We start from the raw sequence: 17,770 nt of genomic DNA on the forward strand, positions 1-17,770 counted from the left end.
CAATAAAATGAAAAGCTAATAAAAATTACAAAAAAAACAGCATATACTTCATTATACTTAAATAAATAATATACTTATACAAATATTATTGAATGAAATATGTAATAGTCTAATTTTTGGAATCCAGCAGTTATTTTTTAAGTAGTTTTAATTAAAAAACAAATCAAAACTCATTGAGAACTATAATGATAGCATCATTATGACATGTATTTGTGCTTTCAGTGTTTAAGTTCCAAGAAAGTGTTTGTTATTTGTGAATTGGTTCATTTCTGGACAGTAATCACAGCTTTTTGCGAGTGTTACTGAATGTTATTCCAAATGAATATGGTTTGGTTTTATGACCAATGAAAAATGATCCAGTTTACATTCTCTAAAAAAAAAAAAAAGCAATAATAGCTTGTGGTTTTAACAACTTAAGACTTCACATCATTCATTAACTCCTCAAACAGCCAGGAAACGTCGAGCTCAATATTATATTGTATTGAAGACCTATTGGAACCCGCATGGACCCAAGATTCTCAGAGAAATCAGTCAAGTTTGGTGAAGGAGAAAACATGGTTTGGGGTTACATTCAGTATGGGGGCGTGCAAGAGATCTGCAGAGTGGATGGCAACATCAGCATCCTGAGGTATCAAGACATTTGTGCTGCCCATTACATTACAAACCACAGGAGAGGGCAAATTCTTCAGCAGGATAGTGCTCCTTCTCATACTTCAGCCTCCACATCAAAGATCCTGAAAGCAAAGAAGATCAAGGTGCTTCAGGATTGGCCAGCCCAGTCACCAGACATGAACATTATTGAGCATGTCTGGAGTAAGATGGAGGCATTGAAAATGAATCCAAAGGCTCTTGAACTCTGGGAGTCCTGCAGGAACACTTTCTTTGCCATTCCAGATGACTTTATTAATAAGTTGAGTCATTCAGAGATGTATGGATGCAGTCCTTCAAGCTCATGGGAGTCATACACAATATTCATTCATTTTCACTGCACTTTTTCCATCTACACTTTTGTTTTATAAACATTTACACAAAGCTAAACTAAAAGGCCGGCTCACACTGTGCGTTTTTTTATAATCCTAAATGATTGTAGCACATCAGACTGCACAAACATGGCTCCCTTGTCAGACTGTAAGATCTCAGCTGTCATAATGTCAGAGTGAACGACAATGAAGATGCATCAAACATGGAAAACTCCCCCAGAGTTTGACGTCATCCACCCGTGACACTTTTACTATCGCGTATTCCTGAAATGATTCCTCACAGCAAACCTAAACAATCTGTATGTGTAGTTTTGCACACAGCATGTCTCAATAATAAATCCAAAAAGAAAAAAAATGTTGTCACACCGTAGAAAAGTGTCTGAAATCTTTGGACACTGCCAGAACTTAATTGAAGGAAAAATCTAATCACAACAGTCTGTGAACACGTCAAACCAACGATCAAAGATCACCAATTTTAGCCTAGGATTTCAGGAATCTTTTAGGATTTCCCAAATTTGTCTTAGATGAAAGAATAATGGCTGGAATCTCACAGTGTGAGCAGGGCTTAACCTAGACTTGTCACAGCATCTATTTTTGTTGCTCTACCAGTTGCTCTGAAGTGCTTCTATTATTCTTATGGATAAAGGAATGTAAACAAAAGACAGTAAAGAGAATTCAACATGTCATTTTATTTTCAAAGCTGCATAAACCTTATTTAACACATTTAAGACACTTAAATAACGTTCAAAGTACAAACTGACCATTATAAAACACGTAAGAAAAAAACAAAGATGTTGGAATGAAATCACTTTAGTAACAGCAGGACATACACATAAAATTACTTTGCCCGGAACAGATTGATTTATAAGAGCAAGTTGAACAGTTTATAAAGAGTTCCTCGTGAAATGGGGAGAACTTACGGAATGGACTGCAGACAGATAGGACTGGCCATCTACTCACTGTCTCCATCGTCACTAATGATGCCCTGCAGGTTGGCCCAGGCTCCTCTCTTACGGCCTCTGTTTGTGTGACTGTCTCCACTGTCTGAGTCCGAGTCCACAACACGTTTATAAGCAGAAGAGGGAGGGGAGGCATTCTGGGCCGGGGGCCACACTGCTGCTGCTGCTCTCCTTTTGGGACGTCCTGATGGAGACAAAATAAAAAAATAGGTATAATTTCATAAAGTTAATAGCCAATCAGCATACAAACAGGGTTCTTAGTTTAAGTTTTCAGCAGCCGACTGGTTTGATGTGTGGGAAATGCACTAAACTGCTAGTTCATAACATAGTTCACATTATAACACCCAAAATTAAAAGCAAACAGGCCTCCAGACCACAAATGTGATGGACACAGTGCGGGTAGGCAGATCATACCCATATCTTCTGGAGCTGGGGGAAAATTCAACTGTTTTGGGATGATGTGCAGATAGTTATTTCTGAGGTGTTTGGATACAGAGTACCTAGGACTGCCTTATTTTTGTTTATGGGGGATATTAAGATTGCCCCACGAGGTGACTAATATTTGAGCAAGATTTTTCTTGTGGCATGCAAAAAGACTTTAACAAGGAATTGATTTAAAGACTCAATGTTGAAATGTAAGCAGTGGTTTGAGATAATTGAAGAAATTCAGGTAATGGAAAAACTGACATTTAGGTTAAGGATGAAAACAGATATTTTCAGGAAGGGTTGGGGAAAATGGTTAATATATAGGGAATATAAAGACATCCCTATTTAAGTGAATTGTAATTGGAAAAGATATAGCAACCTTATGCATTTGGTTCCTCTTTTTTCCGTCTATAATATTAAACAGGGTTTCTACAGGTTTCATCAAGTCAAATGTAAGACTATTAAAGACCCTTTTAAAACCATAATGAATTAAATTTCAGACATAAACAGGGCTAAATGTTAAGGATTTTTTCTAATGGCCTGGTTGGGCCAGCAGAAAAGTCTTTTACTTGCACCGTCAAAAAAAAAAAAAGTATTTCTTGGCCATTTTTTAAATAATGTGTCAAAGCAAGCAAATCCTACACACTTTTGTAAGATGGGATTTCGTTTTTTTTAATGACAAGCTTATATACAATCTAACAAACAATATAACAATACATTTATATTACTATAAAAACATAAGTAATATATATATATATATAAAGATTTATATATGATACCCATGTAAGGTTTATACCCATTTAAAATGATTTAAGACCTAAAAGACATTCCTTTAGAGAATTTAAGACTTAAGACTTTTTGAAACCCAGTGGAAACCCTAATTAAAATGGTTTTAACCTGAATATAATTTTGTAGGACTTTAATATGAACAACAAGGGATAAATTAAAGCAGATTTTAAAGACGTTATCTTTAGTTAACAGCTAAAGTCTGAAGACTGTATTTGACTAAAGTGATATCTAGTTAATGAGTGTTAGAGGAATAAAAAGGAACTGAAAATAGCTATGAGATGTACACGGCTTGATGTAAAAAATATATAGATTACATTTTAATAACTGGAAACTAAAATTTAAAGCGACAAACAAAAATCCCTGATATTCCATGAAATTTGCTGTCTGGAACAGTCCTTTTAAAATTTCATGATATTCCAGAAAGTGCATGACCTGTGGGAACCCTGTGTTGGAATACCTGAAATTGGAAATGTTTTACAAGTATGATTACCCTGAGTGGTGATGATGTTGCTCATGTCCAGCTCAGCCAGCTCTTGTGCTTCTTCTCTCTTGAGTCGAGCTTTTTTGCACTTTTCTATCGAGGGTTGACCTGGTGGACAAACATATTTCACCAGTAATAAATGATTTTGTACAACAATTCTACCACATACTAAATGCAGTAATATTTTTGAAAAAACAACCTGTTTTGGTGTATTAATGGTTAGAACATGTAATAAATTGTAATATAACAAAAATGTATTACCAAGTAATGTATTAGAACAGTAAAACTGGGTCGTAGAGAAGAACTTGGACTTTATGTGTGTTTGAGGTATGCTTTTAAAGGTATACTTCACCCGAAAATGAAAACGGTCATCATTTACTCATCTTTGACTTGTTTCAAACAAAAAGAATATATTTTCATACACTCAAAAATGAAATTTGCTGCTTGTTCGAATTACTTATTTAAAATGAGGTGTAACAACACAATTCTTACACTGTTTTTGGGACAACTTTATTGTTTTATGTTGAATTCACTTACATTTTTAAAAACAATTAAATTAACTTCGATTTGTGTTATGACAACATTAAGAAATTGTGGAACTCTGCACATTTTAAAGTATAGTCAAAAAAAACAAATACTATGGTAGTAAATGGTTAAAGGTTTTGAACATTATTCAAAATACCTTCTTTTATTTTTTTGGGTGAACTATCCCTTTAAATCACATGGATTGGTGAAATCTGAAACCTAGATGTTTGTTTATGTGGGGTGTTCTCATGGTAAAATAGCAGATGATATGATCATTGCATGAACTTAGATGTGTAGTAGCTTTTGCAATATTAAATTAGTCCATATCAGCTTTATTAATTGTTTAAAAAAGGCACCGCACCAACATTTGGATTGTTATTCGTATTTATCACAAAAGCATAAAGTGCTTATAGCCCAGGTTTATCCACCTACATGATTCCAAACAATGATAGATAAATATGCATGTCTCTTAGCACAGTGGTTTTCAAACTTTTAGGACACACGCCCCCACAAATTTGTCCAATTTCACTCGCAAACTCCCAGGCACCCATCCCTCGAGCCAAAATTATAATGCATGTGCAACCATCATTCACATATTACTTGCTGTGTTTAAAGTGTGTAGCATTAATTACATTGAAACATAAATATACAGCTTACCGGATTCAGTGTGATGGCTGAGCCTGTTTCTGTGAGGACAACATGCTAATCTGTGATCGTAATCCTGACACAACTAACCGTAAATCATCTTCCCGTCAATAAGTGTGAGCCATAACCTACTTGCTTTTGATGTACGTACATACAGAGAATGCTGCTTCGCAAAGCCAAGTTCGAAGAGCCCTTACGGTGTGACTGAGTTGAACATTGAGTATGTTTACATGGGCAACAACACTTTAATACGATTTTAAAGTATTGAGAGAATACTCTGATTAGAGATTACAATATAAACAGCGATTATTGATTTATCCGACTAAAGTCATAACTGAACTAAACAGAAATGGAATTTGGCTTTCCATTAAAACAACACTCTTCCACCAGTCCTTACTTTATAATCATGTTTAATAGCCCAGTTTGCCACAGCGACGTGAAAGTGAAACTTGAAACGAACTGCAGTAAAGTCAAAAAATTAAACACCCAAAATTACATGAGCCTCAGCAGGAAACGTGAATAGCCTGGTGACGAAACATTCAAAAAGCACTTCACGTAACACCATCATTACATTATTGTCCTAAGGCAAATAACTGATGTCCATGTAAACATAGTCAGTAGCCTCTTCAAAGTGAAAGATCCAGAAGGGTATTCTGCCGATTTGATTCAGAAGGGCACTTGTTTTGTCAGACGGCTCACCGGTTTGACTTTCATTCATTCACTGTCATTCATTTTTAAAAGCACCCACTCCACTTTATTTGTATATATTCTACTTAGCATTAACTCTACAGGTGCCTGATAGGTAGCCGTGAAGCTAACGTTAATGATATTCCCTCTAGTGAACGCATAAAAATTGTCATCTTAATTTACTCGAGTGCACGCCTCAATGTCTCCTTAATAGGTGGTGGGGCGCGCCCCACAGTTTGAAAACCCGTCTTAGCATATTGTTGCGAACATTCATTACACTGCATGTTACATACACACACGCACACACTAACCTTCCACACCCAGCTCCTCCAGCTCTTTTTTCAGTACAGCCACCTTTGCCTTTACAGATCGACAACCATCCAGCAGCTTTTTGTAGTTTCGTCTCACTCCACAGAGGGCGATGTAGCGCTTCAGTCTGGACACAGCTTTATTTTCCTCATCCTGATGGTCAACAAATGTCTTCAGTAAACGCATATACTTTTAAAAACAATTACAATCAGCTCACAAACAATGTTTAAAAGGGAATATTTTTCCAATCCTTTGTCAAAAGTTGTCAAATAGAATCACAACACGATGTTTTGGTATTTTTAAATGAACCACAAAACATTAGGTGTCTTCTTATATCATGTACAGTAGTCAACATTCGAAGTGAATCAAAAAATGGTTTTCAAAAATTATCCTAGGACAAGAATGGATGCTGTTTAATAGTTTTAGGACAACTTTGATGAAAGGTGATGATCCACTTCAAATGTTGACTACTGTAGTTTTTGCCCTCCAACACTGCAAAAGATTTTTCATTTCTGTATGGAAGTTCTTCTATTATAAGCCATTTTAGTAAGGTATTTCATAGGCTAAATAGACACTATATGCAGCAGAGAGCTGCAGGACCTTATTGTGTCGAGGCAAAAAATAAAAAATAAATAAATAAATAAAAATGTCCAATATAATATTGTGAAATTTTTAAATGACAGCATTTACTACATGTATAACATAGTTATTTGCGATATAATCTGAGCTCCAAGTCATCTTGCCTTTCCTCTGGATGTGTTCTCTCTCTCCTCACTGCTCTTCTTTCTCACGCTTTTCGTCCCCTCTTTCTTGTTCTTCTCTTTCTCCTGCTCCTCCTCATCCTCCAGTGAGGGAAGAGATGAAGAGTCAGAGTCCTCTGCTTCCTCCTGACCGTCCCGTAACTTCTCTGTCAAGACAAGCAGAGATGAACAGCAGATATGTTTTCCATCCAAAGATGCAAATTAGACTTGAGTGCAGAACCGCAATACTGCACAAAACACTTGAAAATGGAGTCAAATAATCTTAATGAGTCAAAGAGAACAAAAGTAGCTCCCTTCTGGCTTCTAACTTTATGTTGTATTGGATTAACCTTTCTTATAATCCCACATGGTTACAATTAGAAAAGGCTTGTAAATCTGCATAATCTTCTTTACTTTGTTCTAAGATTCCTCTTCCTGACCCAATAACTAGATACTCTCCGAATCCAATTGTTAAAACTTCTTTCAAAATATGGCACCAATTTAGACGAGCTTTATCATTTAAAGATCTCTCAATGAATGCCCCATTATGAGAAATCATATGTTTACTCCTTCGATTGCAGATGCTACATTTAACTGCAGGATAGAGAAAGGACTTCTCACACTGGACGATTTATATAGCGATTCCAATTTCATGTCCTTCGACCAAATAAGAACCAAATACAATATCCCCAAAACACATTTTTTTTTAGATATTTACATATCAGCAGTTTTATGATTTATAATACAGTAGACTTTACGACTTTACCTACAGAAACATTATTTGACACAATTTTAAAAACTAACCCAGTTCTCAAAGGTAATATAGGTGTGATTTACTATTTTATCTCCTCACAAAATCTAACTTCGGTAACAAAGTCGAAACAACAATGGGAAAATGAGCTTGAGTCGATTCTCTCAGAGAAAATTTGGCAAGACATTATAAATAAGATTCACTCAACTTCAATTTGTTTGCGACACAATTATTCAGTTTAAAGTGGTCCATCGCCTACATTGGACAAAAGCAAAATTAAAAATTTTCACCAACTATAAATCTCTTATGTAATAGATGTGAAGTAGAGATAGCTAATCACACACGTTTTGGTCATGTTCTAAAACTACCAACTTTTGGCAATTATTATTTAATTTCTTTTCAAATGTTCTGCATGTATTAATTGACCCTTACCCTATTGTAAGAATATTTGGTTTAATTACAGATCCCAGTTTGGACATTAGATTTTTTTTTCAACATTAATTGCTAGAAAAATTATTTATACTGCTTAAAAATGGAAGGACTAATTTCCTCCATCTCTTAATCATTGGATTAGGGATCTTATGTACCTTCTTACAATGGAGAAGATTCGGTACTTAGGTTGCAGTCAAAAAGAAGGTTGCAGTCAAAAATTTTTTTTTTTTTTTTGGCAGCCAGTGCCGACATATATAGAGCAAATGGATCCAAACATAATATTTGCAGTTTGACCGTTGTTTATTTGTTTCTCACATTTTTTTCCTTCCCTCCATTTTATATCTAAATTATCTTATTTTACATTTGCTAAGCCTACTGTGAATCATTGTGTGTGCGTATATGTACAGATGAGTGAACATATAAAGTAAGTTTCATCTACTTGTATTGTATGTATGTATATATGTATATATATATATATATATATATATATATATATATATATATATATATATATATATATATGTGTGCATGCATGCATGCATACATACATACATACATACATACATACATACATACATACATACATACATACATACATACATACATACATACATACATACATATATATATTTCATGACATGATATAAAATTATATTGTATAAAAATGGTGCAGTGGGGCGGGGAGCTCTGTTGGGGCAAAGATAATTTGTCTCTGTTTTTCAAATATTTTTGAAATAGATGTTTTATTGACCAAAATGTTAATAAAAAGATCTGAAAAATAAAAATAAAAATCCTTGAGCTGAGAGCATGACATGACCACTTTATACACTGTAAAAAATATCTGTTAATAAACTGTTTCCATATTTTGTGGAAAAAAAGTAGCTCCTAATCCCCACAGTTTATCATCAGAGACAAACAAACTAATTAAAAAGTCAATGATGCACATTCTAGGGTTGGTGAATTTTTAACAAAGTCTGCATCATATCAAATTTGATTTCCATGGTGCACATTTTAAGTCTTAAAGTCTATGTGAAACGTAAAATTACAGTATTTTGTAGCTCGGCGACACTGTGGCTCAGTGCTTAGCACTGTCGCCTCACAGCAAAAAGGTTGCTGTCCCAGCTGGGTCAGTTAGCATTTCTGTGTGGATGTTTGCATGTGGATTTCCTCCAGGTGCTTCGATTTGTCTTACAGTCCAAAGATATGCGCCATAGGTTAATTGGATGAACTAACTTAGCCATAGTGTATGTGTGTAAATGTGAGAGTGTATGGGTGTTTCCCAGTACTGGGTCGGGACTAGAAGGGCATCTGCTGTGTAAAGCATATGCTGAAATAGTTGGTGGTTCATTCTGCAGTGGCGACCCCTGATAAATAAAGGAACTAAGCCGAAGGAAAATGAATGAAATTACTATTTAATGCGCTTCAAAAGACAGATAAGACAAAATGCAATGAATATAGTGTTTTTTGGAGGTGTAAAAGATTTTTGAGTGCGCAGATTCTGGTGGTAATAATACTGAACCAATATGATGACAAACCTGGGCTGAGGGATTTTGGAATAAACAAAACAATGTGATCAGATCACTGATTTGTCAATTAATACCTTCCCATAGAGCCCATTTCTGTTATCACATGATCAATTAAAACATTTGAGTTTTATGCCTTACCCAGAATATAAAAGTACATATAAAAACATTTAGATCATTTACTTTAATCATTACTGTAGAAATGCGAAGAGACTTTCAACCCAGAACAACAAAAAATGTTTCTGAATACAATCAGCTACTGCTAGGGCTGGGCGGAAACAGACCACTCCAAGGCAGCAATGCGAGCTCCACTTGCACAAATGAGCACATGCACAAATGAATGATTCACTCCATGAGTCATACAAAAGATTTGTTAAAAAAATGAACGAATCGTTCAAAAACGACCCATCAAACACGCGACGTGGAGGAACATGCAGTGCCGGTGTTGTATCGAAATCTGACTCCCCCCTCGCGTGCACGCGCCTCACAGCGCCTGCAGCTGTCACAACGGTTTACCAGAAACCTTTTATCAATAACTGCTTCCGCAATTGACAGCAAGAACGAACATAGAAGCTTTGTCAAATTGACCAGCAGCACCTGAATGTGTTCAAAAGAATACCGAAAGTCCTACATGATGATGATAGTTTGATTAAGGTGTTTACATGTCTGTACTGCACTTTAATAATACAACTAAAATCGGCATACTCCACGTCTTAATCTGATTTCTGTTTAGTCTGATTATGACCTTAATCAGATTAAATTAATCAAAAAGCGCTGTTTACATTGTAGACTCTTAATCAGAGTATTGTCTTAAATCGCATTAAAATCGGATTATTGATGCCCATGTAAACACCCACTAACATTGAAAAAGTCAGATTAATGATGATTTGAATGTGTCATTTTCAAAACAAAATGTAGAAATAAACAAAGTTTTTCGTTTTAGTTTTTAAACAAAGAGTGATCTTCAAAAAATGTATACAATTTTAAATTAAATATTCAAAAGCGGTTTCTGAAATACAGATCTAAACAAATCTAAAAAAATATATATATATATATATATATATATATATATATATACACACATTTTGTTATTGTTTATTCTATTTTTGTACTAATAAATAACAACATAAACTCATTTGATTTCAAATTTAATTTAAGCCCTGGTTAATATTGAGCATTTTTTATGCGAGACTTCAAAATGTACTTAAAAACAGGTGGATTTATTCATTTATTTTCCCTTCTGCTTGTTTTTTATTATTATTATTTTGTGTATGCATGTATGTATGCGTGTATATATATATATATATATATATATATATATATATATATATATATATATATATATATATATATATATATATATATATATATATATATATATATATATATAATGTATATTTTATTGTCTAAAAAAAAAAGTGTATGAAAGCAGAGCTATTGTTATTAAAAAAAATAAGAGGTTAAAACAAGTACCAGCTTTGACCTCTAAGGGATTCTTACCACTCTTCTCTGTGTTTTTAGAGGATAAAACAGCAGCATCTTCACTCTTATCCTTCTCCTCATCACTGTCTCCAGCGCTTTCATCTCCAGAGATGCTCCCATTTTTTATTTTAACGCTCTGATTTTTCTCCTCTTCACTCTCCGAGCTGCTCCCAAACACCTCCCTCTCCACTTCCTTCACGACATCCCTCTCAACCGGCTTCTTTTTTCTGATATCTTTTCTCTTGCTCTGTGTCTTTGTTTTGCTCTTCACTTTTTCATCCTCAGAATCGCTCGCAGACTCACTTTCAGCCGCTTCCTCGCTGTCTGAATCGTCTTTCTTTTTCGTTTTTTCTCTTCCCTCCTCATCATCAGAATCTTCCAACTCCTTATCTTCATCACTTTCCATCATCATCTTCGGTTTCTTCTTCTTCCTGTTGTCTTCAACCTGTGGGCTTTTCTTCCCTCCTTTCTTTTTCTGTGGTTTTCCCTTTATTTTCTCCTCCTCCTCACTGTCTTCATCTGTGCCTTTATCGCTTCCCACTTCTTCTTTGTGTCCTCCCTCATTCATAGCCTTCTCTATGCCAGAGTCAGGGGAGTCTGAAACACAGGGATTAGAAAGTTACTTATACAAATTTCAACAATAGACAGCGACTCTCCAAAATGTTACATAGATACCTGGTGGAGGAGACTCGTCCAGCCGTGACCGCTTTGTCCTATCCACCACTTTTGTCTCCTCATCCTCATCATCTTCATCATCCATCCTTTTTCGTTTGCTTTGACTCTTTGATGAATTCGCAATCTTAATAAGAGGCTCATCGTCACTGCTAGCCTGGAAATTGAAAGGGGTTTAAAGGGTCAGGAAACACCAAAACAAATTTTTTGAGATGTTGACAGTCATATGTGGTCACACGCTGCTAAAAACGCTATTAGGACACATTTATTTCACTAAAGAGTGAAAATTGGTTGTTTTTGCATTATTTCGAGAAAATTCGTTCTTCTGGTTTGTAAAGAAATTAAAGCTACGTCAAGGCGATTAGATCTTGCGTAAATTCCAGTGTGGAGACTGGATGTGTGTTCCGGCCAGTACAACGTGACGTCTTTGAGCTTTCATCATTAAGTAGACATGATTCAAACCAATCAGCGTGCTCTATTGTGAATGAGGTGCAACTTCATTAATATGCATGATAGCATCAAAGACTATTTTAGACTGTTTTAACCTGTTACAGTGTTCAGACGGCAGAGAGACGCCACGTTGTGTTGTCAACCGTAATTAGAACAAGTGGAAGAAGAAGAATTGTTTGGAGACATGGGTCGTCAGTAGTGTATTGTTTGGGGTTATTTCAATACCGGTGCTAAATCGATATTTTAAAAACGGTACCGGTGCCAAAACAGTGCCTGAACCGATACTTTTTAGCCACAAAATTATTTGATAAAAAATATATATTTTAATTATTATAATTGAACAATATAAATATACATTTATAACAAGTTCAAAGTAAACATCAATTCATATTTTATATATTTGTATTGCATTAATATTTCTTTTGATGATTTGTTTGTTAGCATGAATGCAAGATTTGCATTATGCTATTAACATTACATTAGCTTACTACTAACCTGTGAAAAAGCTGTCTGTCATCAATATCAGAGAACACTTTTATCTGGGTTTGGGGCTTGTGACTACTTTAACATGGACATCAGGGATCTAATGATTTGTCTTAATCTGAATAAGACAATAATATGATTCAAGTGTTCACATGAGGTGCTTTTAGAATGTTACATACATAATAGATGTTATTGTAAATAGATCCATTAATGTCATTGCATCACCAGCCTATAAGCTCACGTGTGGATTACAGTGGTATGCCAACATGCGACAAAAATACATTTGTAAGGAACATTTTTTGTAAGGAACCCGAGAGCTTTTCGCATCTGGAAATAGTGAAATCCGGATTTGCCACTCGTCTTATTTAATTAATGATAAATCCCATTGGTCATGTTTATTTGATAGTTTAAGCAAATTTTAAAGGGCCATGAATAGAATTATAGTCATTATAAAAAAAGGCACAAAAAAAAAAAGACTTATTGTGATAGGACTATATAACACTGGGTGGCATCCACAGTAGTCAGGTAACACTCTGGTAACATGCTTTAAAAGGTAGTTATTAGATTAAAACTCCCAGTTTGATTGTAGGTAGTTTAAGTTTTCAACATTTTAGCTGATCTGTCATCTCATCTAATATCTGAGGCTAGGGAACCCCTTTAGAAACAATACATTTAAGTAAAGTTGGTTTTATATTCACACATTCAGACTTTCTCCTTAATAATATAATTTCAGAAAAGTTTTTTTTGCAAATTCTAAATAGCAAAATTATATTTAGCAGCTAATAATCAATTATAAAACTACAACATTGTTTACAGTCAAATAAAAAAATAATGCTGTTGTTTTTTAAATCATATTTACAGAGTCTATAAAGAGGACACAAATTATTTTTATTAGCCAGATCCTCTAATTAACCTTTCTGTATTGTTTTATTTAACAATGCTTTCATTATGTTGGTGGCTGTTTTTGCCCCACTGACTTCCATTTTAACAACAATTTATGATTGCAATTTTTTTATTGACACTATATAATCTTGCTTCTTGATTGTTGGTGGTTTTCCCTGTTGGGAAGAGGTCAAATGTGTCATTTTACTGTTGATCATCAGTTGACAGCAGACCCTTTAGATAGACCCTTGCAAAAAAAAGTTTCTGGCTTATATATAGAGTTATATGGATTAAAACAGCAGATTATAACCTGCATGCATAAATACACTATGTTTACTATATTCTGAGAGCTGAGCTGCTTATTTTGATTTTCTCAGGCATAGCAAGCATGCAAATGTCTCTCCTATACACTCATGCACACACAATACTCCATATAAAAGCCAGAAACAAGCTTTTTTGACTGATGGTCAACTTTAAAACCAGAAAATTGTACCCTTTATCCCAACAGGGAAAACCATCAACAATCAACAATGCATGATTAAATCATGTCTCGTCTTTGCAATCGAAAAATGTTGTTATAATGGAAGTCATTGGGACAAAAACAGCCACAAACATAATGAAAGGGTAGTAAATCAAGCATGACTTTTCTGTCTCTTGTTTACCTGCATCTTCAAAAGCTCCTCCTCAACAATAACCTTCATCAGCTGTCTGTCCTGTGCGCTGAGCGACTCTCTTCCCACTTTCTCCAGGTATTTCCTCCTCAGAATGCCTAAAGTCAGTGTGCTGGGAGAGTAATGGTAAATCAGTTGTGCTAATGTTATTCTGATGGGTCATAATAGAAATCAATGCAAAATAAGATATAACTTGACACATCGAAGCATTGCAAACATGCTCTTTCACTTATAGTGGCCTATGATGGATGTGACTGTATATTGAGTATGTAAATATTATTAATAAATTTTACCAAAAAACTAAATATATGGTACGAGTAGATCTTTTTCAAAAATATTAATTTATAAGGGAGTGCATGGAAATAACCTCAATTATTTTTGGTGACAATATTTGGTGACAATCCATCATGTTTCTGTTTACACATACACGACCTGACAAAAGTCTTGTCATCGATCCTAATTGTAAAAGCAGCACATAATAACTTGACTTCTAACTGATTATTTGGAAAAGTGGCAGAAGGTAAGATTTTTCAGATGAATCATCTGTTGAACTGCATCCCAATCATCACAAATACTGCAGAAGAACTATTGGAACCCACATGGACCAAAGATTCTCACAAAAATCAGTCAAGTTTGGAGGAGGAAAAATCATGGTTTGGGGTTACATTCAGTATGGAGGCATGTGAGAGATCTGCAGAGTGGATGGCAACATCAACATCCTGAGGTATCAAGACATTTTTGCTGCCCATTACATTACAAACCACAGCAGAGGGCAAATTCTTCAGCAGGATTGCGCTGCTCCTCATACTCAAAACAACAGTCAACATCAAAACAAAAGTCAAGGTGCTCCAGGATTGGCCAGCTCAGTCACCAGACATGAACATTATTGAGCATGTCTGGGGTAAGATGAAGAAGGCGGCATTAAAGATGAATCTTTGTCATTCCAGATGACTTTATTAATAAGTGATTTGAGTCATTGCAGTGATGTATGGATGTAGTCCTCCAAGCTCATGGGAGTCATACACAATATTTTGGTAAAATAAGTGTAATCTAGAGGACTTTGCCTTTCATATAAGCCACTCCTGATACCAAATTATCAACTAGAAGTCAAGTTATTATTTGTTGTTCCGAAGACTTGTCAGGTAGTGTCTCAACATTTTAGCTGATCTGTCATCTCATCTAATATCTGAGGCCCCTTTAGAAACAATACATTGAAGTAAAGTTGGTTTTATATTCACACATTCAGACTTTCTCCTTAATATCATAATTTCAGGAAAGTTTTTTTGCGAATTCTAAATAGTTAAATTATATTAGCAGCCAATAATCAATTATAAAACTACAATATTGTTCACAGTCAAATAAGTAATGCTGTTATACTTGCATGTGATTTCATACCGAATATTCAAAGTACCATGGTAAACAATATAAGGAGAAAGTCAAGAGTTGTTAACGAACGAATGTATGAATAGAAAACCAATTTTACCCCAATAAATAACACATGCATAGCCTGCATGTTTTAGATTTACTATACATGACAATTTACCATCATGTTGTAATGCAATATTAAAATGTTGGTGTATTTTTAAGGGTAAAAAAAAGATAATTTTAATGACAAAAAGATCAGAATATTAAGAATAGATCACATTCCATGAAGATCCCAATCCCAATGTAAATATAGCAAGACTCTAATCGTTAGTAATATGCATTGTAAAATACTTCATATAGACAATTATAAAAGGTAATTATCAAAATATTTTGATTTTGAACTCTCAGATTTCAGATTTTCAAATAGTATCAAGGTCAAACATTGTCCCATCCAAATAATAACAGTAATATTAACAAAAATAAAACGTATACATCAACTGAAGGCGTATTTATTCAGCTTTCGGGTAATTTACGAAACTCAAATTAAAGAAAAATGACACTTATTACTTTAATTTTGAGGTATGAAAAATCCATTATGAAAAACATGGAAAATATCGAGATTTCAGTTTTGCTTAAGTTTGCTTAACTTACTGAGGTGTGTTTTCCTTATTTTGCCATATCGCCCAGACGAGCACAGATAGATATCTATATCTCTTACTGTCAATCTGTCAAACCTCTCCATCGTACTTGTAAAATATACTAACGTTATAGTATTTTCTTTTAACGTTAACGTACACAAGCTGCGTCACACAACAACATTGTAGCATCCCTCGAGTAACGTAACGTTAATATACACATACAAAACACGACACCTTCACATTACACCGCTTCCTATGTGGTATGATGTGGCTGCATTCATGTAGAAATTCAAGACGACGCAGTCTTTTATAATATACCTTCCTAAATGGTTTATTTTCATTCTGTTAACGTTTACTCACGAGCCAATGCAAGACCTGAGGAGCACGACTTGCTAACATTACGTTTTCACATGTACGTTACTCGTTATAAGCTCATATTCGACACCACTTTCGACATTTCTTCAAGCATGCTGTTTACCTGAGGTCCGAGCACTTCTGCAGTTGAGCCACTACAAACTTTCGTATCGCGTCCTTTTCTTTGGCCATGTTTTTTCACACATTTGCGCCACTTTACAACACTGCGTACTCTCTGCGTGCTACGCGCGCGACCCTACCTTGGCGCGCTTTGCTGTGCACGGCCACGCCACTTTACGTCATTACGCACACTTTCATCCCGACACGTGCTCATAACATCGTTGAAATCAATTTGTTATGACCTTTTTGAATGAAAGTTGTGTTACCTTCACAACTCCTAGCACACAAAACTATCTTGTGGAATAATATGGATTTAACTGTTAGAATTTTTTTTATGCTAATTGGTTTGATAGAGGCTTAATTTATTTATTTTCTTTATTTGATGATTTTGGTAACTTAATGTCTTATGAACGCTTTATGACTGTTCATGACTTTTCTATTCCCTTCAAAGAATATAATAATGTTCTTAGAGCTATCCCCACAGGTTTAATGCATCCGGTCAAAAAAAAGTCATATACAATACAATACAAAAAATATGAAGGAATCAGCATTATTGCTGGAGAGCATTGACATTCATGATAAAAAAATGTAATAATAAAGATAATCATCTAGTTCTTCAGCAAAGAAATGGTATTGTTCCGCGAGGCTAATTTCATTGGGCTGCATTAATTAATAATATAGACTGGAGAAAAGCTTGGTTGTTGCCTCATAAATACTTTTTTCCTAATAAAAACAAAGAAATTCACTTTTAAATATTGCATCAAATGAATAATCATTTGTTTCCAAATATGTTGATATTTCGAGTAATTGTACATTTTGTGGTAAGGATGATAAAACTTTAATACAGTTATTTTGTATGTGTGAATTTGTTCAGAAATTTTGGTTCGACCTGTATCATTATTCAAACACTCCTCCTACCTTTGCACAATCTTTAGTTCAAAAGAAATTATTTGTTATTACTCAGATTCTGCACATAAATCTAAAGAATTTATCTTCAACTTTTTTATCTTGGTTGGAAATTTTTTTATACAGTTAAAGTCAGAATTATTCGCCCCCCTTTTATTTTTCTTTTTAAATATTTCCCAAATGACGTTTAACAGAGGAAGGAAATTTTCACAGTGTGTCTGATAATATTTTTTCTTATGGAGAAAGTCTTAATTGCTTTATTTCGGCTAGAATAAAAGCAGGTTAAAAGTTTTAAACACCATTTTAAGGTCAAAATTATTAGCCCATTTAGGCTATATTTTTTCGATAGTCTACAGAACAAACCATCATTATACAATAACTTGCCTAATTACTCTAACCTAATCATTTTCTGATTATAGTTAACTCACTGCTCAAATCTTTCTGTATGTGTAACAACAAAAACTGTGTCAGATTCTTGGTACTATATGAAGAACTGTTGT

General features: G+C 34.5%; 1 protein-coding gene across 1 annotated transcript; it reads right to left on the reverse strand.

Moving 5' to 3' along the window:
* Positions 1–1,649: 1,649 nt before the first annotated feature.
* hirip3 (HIRA interacting protein 3) lies at positions 1,650–16,503 on the reverse strand. Its single transcript, XM_056453188.1, has 8 exons — positions 16,369–16,503; positions 13,879–13,999; positions 11,405–11,558; positions 10,748–11,326; positions 6,545–6,708; positions 5,804–5,954; positions 3,645–3,743; positions 1,650–2,123 (listed from the first exon to the last, which is right to left on the reverse strand). Exons 1-8 carry the CDS (start codon positions 16,434–16,436, stop codon positions 1,933–1,935), a joined length of 1,527 nt encoding a protein of 508 aa, XP_056309163.1. The 5' UTR covers positions 16,437–16,503; the 3' UTR covers positions 1,650–1,932.
* Between the last annotated feature and the right edge of the window lie 1,267 nt (positions 16,504–17,770).

Source organism: Danio aesculapii, chromosome 3 (assembly GCF_903798145.1).
Source record: "Danio aesculapii chromosome 3, fDanAes4.1, whole genome shotgun sequence".
In the NCBI taxonomy this organism is placed as follows: domain Eukaryota; kingdom Metazoa; phylum Chordata; class Actinopteri; order Cypriniformes; family Danionidae; genus Danio; species Danio aesculapii.